The following is a 3,970-nucleotide window of genomic DNA, read 5'->3' as shown; positions in this document are numbered from 1 at the left end:
CTGTTTTCTTTCCTTTTTTTATTTGTTATTATTATTTTATTTTTCTCTTCTCCCATTCATTATTTTAGTTATATTTTACAATTACAATGTTCTATAAGTTCATTTTTTTTTTTTTTTTGGGTTTTGTATTCTCTTAGGCACTAATGTCTCTTGCCGATGCCTGTAATATTATTCTAAAAAGTCTAGTCTCAGAATTTTTTCGGTGAAAGCGCTTTGGTTCGGTAGTAGAGGAACCATCCCTTTTGTAAGAAGTAATTTTTTGGAAGAGCTTGGTGGAAACCATTATCCTGGATTCATTAAAATCATGCACCATAATTTATATTAGACCCTAGCTCCGTATTGTTAACTCTCTGAATTGAAGTATTGTAGAGGTATTAGACTTGTCACAAATAATGCTTTCCCATCCCTTTCAATATTGTTTATCTTTGTTAGTTAATAAAGATATCTTCTTCTATCTCCATCTTTATTTCAGCCTTGATGAAGACCTGCAGTATAGTTCGAAACAATTGCTATAAATAAATATTTAAAACTATTTCTTAATGCTTTTCCTTAACCTTAACCCAATCACCTGTATATATTTTATTTAATTGCATTATAAAATTAAAATTTATCAAAATTATCAGTACTCCATTAAAACCATGAAATGGATGATTCATATAATAATTTCAGCTGAAATCCCCTATTATTTTGCGATTCCTGTTGAATTTATGTCTTTTATTTCACGAGGAGAAAGATTAAAATATCCGGTTGTGCCAATAACATATTTTTGATAAAATAAAAATATGTTTTTCAAGGTTCTAACGTAATAAAACAAGTTAAAATTTCAATGATCATATAAAAACTGCACCGAAATAGCAATGTATTTATTTAGCATATTGAAAAGACAAAAATCAAACTTCCACTTTATATTCTTGATATTAGAATAACATAAATGAAAATTATATTAAAACTTTAACAATATAAGGAAGGGTTACAAATGATTTTTAATTAATTAATGAAATACAATTAAAATTTAAAGATAAATTAATTCTATAATATTCATACGAAATAAAAGTAACAACCAATTTTCTCTAATCAAAATTCGATTGAGATAGTCTAATCATATAACATAATAATTACAATCTGAGTTGGGCAAAAATTAGCTATACATGAAACTATAGTTAAAATTGTCATGGAAACAATATTTATTTATTAATGGTTCGCTCATGAATAAAGATCATAACCTTGACAATTTAAGCTATTGTATTATCCTTAGCTAATTTTTGCACACCTCTGTTCACAATTTACTCGAATCCCTTATCACATAATTTATTCATTCAGTCAATGCTAATAACATTGGTTATTTTTAGTCCTAGTACAATGTACGAAATACATCTATAGAACAACAAATTGAGAATTAATTTGGACTGTAGAATGAAATAAAACATTTTAGCTTCCATTCAAGTCACTTATCTATACAACCAACCATTGTTTCATCTTTAGATAATTTTGCAAACTCTTAAACTTTAAAATGAAAATTAATTGATCAATTATAACAAAATGGAAAATCTACATATTTGGTCACAAGACACTAGAGAAAATAATTTATATCCTATTAATGAAATTATAATCATAATTCATATCATATAAATTATTTAAGGATCATATAAAGATAATTTATAATTTAATGAAATTCATAAAAATAAAATATTCAAATTCAAATTGCATAAAAGTATTCAGTCCATCAAGAATTTCCAGTTAATTAATTAAACGAACAGTGCCCATTCATCAACAGCCCATTCATTCATCACAAGCTTAATATAGACCAGACTCTATTCATGATCTAATTGTAATATGTTTAAAGATCTGAAACAAGCATAGATGAATACGGAAAATACCAAAGATAGGGTTCTCTGCAGCTAAATACAACTTTATGATTTGATAACATCTTTAGAAGAAGAAGGCGAAATACCAGGATGACAGATCGATAAATGTTTTCTTAAATTAGCGATTTGCACAGCTTTATAGTCACAGTGAGGACAATGATGAGGTTTCTCACCAGTGTGCCGGGCCATTATGTGTAGCTTTAAAGTAGCAACTTGGGCTGCTTTATAGTCACAATGAGGACATTGATGAGGCTTTTCACCAGTATGGCGTGCCCTAATATGCCTCTTGATATGATGAGCTAAGGTCGCTTTGTAATCACAATGAGGACATTGATGAGGCTTCTCACCTGTATGATGGGCCATTATATGTTTCTTTAAATTAGCATATTGTACTGTTTTATATTCACATTCAGAACACTGATGTGGCCTCTCATTGGTATGATGAGCTAATATATGAGTTTTTAAATTAGACAGTTGTACTGCTTGATAGTCACAATAAGGACATCGATGAGGCTTCTCACCAGTATGATGGGCCATTATATGCCTCTTTAAATTAGGCATTCTGACTGCCTTATGATCGCAATAAGGACAGCGATGAAGCTTCTCATGTGGACCGTCAGAATTTATCTGTTTCTTCTCAACTGGACAATGAGGGATTATCAGTTTCTTTAAAGTGCTATTCATTTTAGCTTTTAGATGGTTTAGACTAATTCCTTCTACTTCATCGGCTGAATTAGTCGTATCTGTAAAAATTAAATAATACCATAATGAAATTAGAAACAAGGAATACCAAAGAGATGAAAAATTTATATTTATTTTATTAAAGAGTAATTTAGTAAATTTAAAGGTTAAGAAGTATTATCAAATTTTAAATACTTAATAATTTCAAATAGTAAAAAGCATAAAGAATTTCAGTAGGGATTGTGACAATTTAATAGACTCAATAACTGTTCATAAAAATACAAGAGTAATGTGTAATAAATTACACCTAAAAAAAATCACCATTGAATACTTTATTATTATGATATAGGTTTTTTTATAAAGCCTTTCGAAATTTAAACATTCTAATTTGTTTCTCTAATTGTTGTACAGAATGTAAACTATGAATGAAATACTTTTGAGAAATATAGGTAACATAAATTGGAAGTACTAAGTTAAATTTTGTCTCACCACATTCAATTTGAAGTTCCTCTTCCTGTTTAATATGATCATTGGAAACTGCAACAAAAACCACATTATTTCATATGGGACATGAACTGACTTTTAGTGATTCCTACATACCATAATTCAATATTTCAAATTATTACTAAATCATACTAAAAATATAAACTCAATGAACAAAATAAGATAAAATGGGAATGCAAAACCAGAAGATCATAATAGAAAATCATCTCCTGTCTCTCGACATTAATAGAGTTCTAAATTCAAATAACAACCGTGTACAGAACCCTCAGACGTCTAGATTTTTCTCCTGAAGAGTATTTCAATTTTAATACTTGTAGGCAAAACAAAAACACAAGTTTTCAGCCATTTAAGAATCTCGAACCCACACGCCATAAATATTGTAATATTCAAACATTATTTGAAAAAAAACTTAATGGAATTTTATATAATAAATATTTTGAATTATTTGTACAAGATGATATGTTCTTTAACAAATAAATAAATAATACTAAAAAGCTATAACATGACCATCCCAATTCGATAATCACAGGTGAATTAAAACTAATTCCACTTGCACCACTAAATACCTAAGGAAATAATATGATTTTTAGATGTCTCTCCCTAAAAAATTGAACGAAAATAATCCTGTATATTAGAACATTGATGAACTGACTATTGAACGGATATACAAGTTAATAAAACTGACCAAAAAGGAGACAGAATATGGCCCATCCATCGAGGCCATAATAGAAGATGATGAAGAAGGAAAGTTTAATCAGAGTCCATCAACCTTCAGCTGAATACACCTTGAGCATGTTTAAACAAAAATTATGTGGCAAAGCTTTGTAGAGAAGTTAAGAAAATCAACAACTCACTGGACTTGATAAGCAAGATGGCTGAACTCTATAAGAGATTCCTCTGGAATCTACATCAATGGACTT

At 28.8% G+C, this 3,970-nt stretch overlaps 1 protein-coding gene across 1 annotated transcript in view; it reads right to left on the bottom strand.

Moving 5' to 3' along the window:
* Positions 1–853: 853 nt before the first annotated feature.
* The window catches only part of LOC106687039 (transcriptional repressor CTCF), an 8,751-nt gene continuing 5,634 nt past the window's right edge, over positions 854–3,970 (bottom strand). Inside the window, exons 4-5 of the mRNA XM_014430703.3 lie at positions 3,036–3,083; positions 854–2,608 (exon numbers count right to left, since the gene is read on the bottom strand). Of these exons, the coding sequence (XP_014286189.3) occupies positions 1,911–2,608; positions 3,036–3,083 (746 nt within the window). The 3' untranslated portion in view covers positions 854–1,910. The remainder of the gene's footprint in view (positions 2,609–3,035; positions 3,084–3,970) is intronic.

The sequence above is a fragment of the Halyomorpha halys genome, unplaced genomic scaffold (assembly GCF_000696795.3).
Source record: "Halyomorpha halys isolate HHAL.00 unplaced genomic scaffold, Hhal_1.1 Scaffold909.1, whole genome shotgun sequence".
NCBI lineage: Eukaryota > Metazoa > Arthropoda > Insecta > Hemiptera > Pentatomidae > Halyomorpha > Halyomorpha halys.
Note: the sequence above shows the minus strand (reverse complement) of the source record. Positions and strands in the feature narration are given on the sequence as shown.